Source organism: Sinocyclocheilus grahami, unplaced genomic scaffold, assembly GCF_001515645.1.
Source record: "Sinocyclocheilus grahami isolate Dianchi unplaced genomic scaffold, SAMN03320097.WGS_v1.1 scaffold613.1, whole genome shotgun sequence".
Classification (NCBI taxonomy): domain Eukaryota; kingdom Metazoa; phylum Chordata; class Actinopteri; order Cypriniformes; family Cyprinidae; genus Sinocyclocheilus; species Sinocyclocheilus grahami.
In genome coordinates this window covers 345,657-348,168 of record NW_015505792.1, presented here as the reverse complement: position 1 = coordinate 348,168, position 2,512 = coordinate 345,657, and the positions used below count along the sequence as shown (strand labels likewise).

At 35.0% G+C, this 2,512-nt stretch overlaps 1 protein-coding gene across 1 annotated transcript in view; it reads left to right on the top strand.

Moving 5' to 3' along the window:
* Nucleotides 1-2,352: 2,352 nt before the first annotated feature.
* The window catches only part of LOC107557632 (transmembrane protein 25), a 36,671-nt gene continuing 36,511 nt past the window's right edge, over nt 2,353-2,512 (top strand). Inside the window, exon 1 of the mRNA XM_016241110.1 lies at nt 2,353-2,398. Within this exon, the coding sequence (XP_016096596.1) occupies nt 2,353-2,398 (46 nt within the window). The remainder of the gene's footprint in view (nt 2,399-2,512) is intronic.

Genomic DNA, 2,512 nt, shown 5'->3' with positions numbered 1-2,512 from the left:
AAGAAAGTTGGCTCCTTATGCAACGTCCAACTGCAGTGATCATCCGACCGCCGGTTCTGAGGAAAAGCTGGTTTGTCTTTCTTCTGCTTTTAATATCGGGCAATATTCACCCTAATCCAGGCCCAGAGCAGGTGCAGCAGCAAACTCCAGATGAGTCCAAGAACAGCGACGGTTTGCGCTTCTTTCATCTTAATGTGCATAGTATGGTAAATAAATTAGACCTCATAAGAGTATGGGCTGAGTCAACGAACTCTGATATTATTGTTCTCTCCGAGACATGGTTAATAAATCTATTATAAACTCCATGATACAACGTCTACAGATCAGATCGCACAAAAAAAGGTGCCGGAGTAGCAATTTATGTTAAGTCGACGTTAAACTGTAGCAGCAAGCCAAACTGTTTTGACCTTTAGACAGTTCAATTATCATTTTCAAATGGTCCCGATATCATTGTGATTGGAGGTTCTCGTCCACCGTCAGCGATCACTTCACTTACCGATCTTCTTCACAACTGGACCAACTTAGAGCTGATTTTGCTTGGGGATTTAAACTGGGATTGGACATCAAAAATATCCGATCCATTCAAGCACATTTGTGACTCTCTTTGTTTGGAGCAATTGATTAACTCTCCAACCCGGATAAATCAAAAAGATCCAAATAAATCTTCGCTAACTGATGTTATTTTAACTAATGCTCCTCATAGATTTTCTGCAACTGGAGTTTTTTGTAACGATGTTAGTGATCATTGTGCAATAGTATGTGTGAGACCATGTAGGATTTTAAAAAGTTCACCACGTATTATTTTGCGGCGTCAATTTAAACATTTTAATGAGCAAGCCTTTTTGCGGGATATTTAAGAGAGTGATTTATTTACGGTCTCATTGATATCCGATGTTAATTTAGCGTGGGAGTATTTTAAATGTGCTTTTTTAAATGTATGCAACAAACATGCTCCTGTTGAAATAATTAGGGTTAGAGGCAGCGATGATCCCTGCTTCAACGAGTTAATCGCTTCTCGTATTAAAGAGCGAGATGCTGCATGGGCCACAGCAAAGAAAACAAATAACATTTGGATTGGGTACGTTATAGAACACTAAGAAATAATTGTACAAAATTAGTTAAGAACTCTAAATGTGATTAGTATTTAAACATGATAAATGATAATCTGAATGGTCCAACTAACTTTTGGAAATTGACCAAATCAGTCTCTGGGGTAAAATCTTCTATTAGTTTACCTGAATATTTAAAGGTAAAGGAAAATATTGTTAATGCCTTTAATAGTCACTTTATTGTAACTTCTGATGTTAGTAATTTAGCAGAACATAAAACAAAAGGGAGTGTTGATTTGTCATCCTACTCAGCTTTTTACTTTTACTCCTATTTTAGTAGCACAAGTTCACAAAGCTCTATTAGATTTAGATTGTAAAAAATCAGCAGGGCCGGATAATATAGAGCCTTATTTTTTTTTAAATTGCTGATTACAGTTACATTTATTTTGTAATTAAATTACGTAACGCCGTTACATGTAACTAGTTACTCCCTACACTGCTAGTACGCTAATACTTACAAAGATACTAGTCGCTACTGAAATACATACTAGTCAGAGCTGAATAGTTGAGACTGAATGACAGATCCACATAGAAGTCAGTGGGGAAAATATGAAACGTGTTACTAGTAACAGTAGAATAGTTACTAGCAGGGTTGGGTGTAATGCAGTACTAATTAGTTAATTACTGTAACTTAATTTTTTTGATTACAGTTACTTCTAATGTAATTGCATTTGATACTGTATAGACGATTGAACGATTCTATATAAAACGATATTTTTTCTATATAAAATATCAAAATCTATATTTGTTAAGTTCAGGAATAATTGATGTAATTTTATGTTATTTATTTTAAAGAGTTTAGAGAGCAGGTTCATGTCTATCCTTGTATAATTCAACTGGTATTTAGAAAGTGATTAGTAATAAGTAATGCAATACTATTTTAGAGAGAGTAATTTACATAGTAATCTAATTACATTGTTGAAGATGTAATTAGTAGCTAGTAATTAATAGCATTTTTTTAAGTAACGTACCCAACACTGATTACTAGTCACTACTGAAATAAGTACCAGAATCTAATAAATAAGCACTAATATCTAGTGAATACGAAATTAGCATCTTTAAAAAGTTGCTAGTACCTAAAGAATAAGCTCTAGTACTTAATGGAATAGATGCTAGTATCTTAAGATAAGTATTAGTAGCATTAAAATAGGCACTAGTATGTGTTAAGCATTAAATGTTAAATCGGCTTGCCATATGAGCGTGTGTGTGTGTGTGTGTGTGTGTGTGTGTGTGTGTGTTCTGAATGGCTCCTCAACCGGTCAGAGTCAGCAGCGTCTCTGTGCACAGAGGTAAAACACTGAGTGTGTGTGATTTATGTGATGTGCATCCTATGTACTGTATCAGTGTGTGTGTGTGTGTGTGTGTGTTCTGCTGCTGTGTGATGATGGTTCTGCATGTCAGCA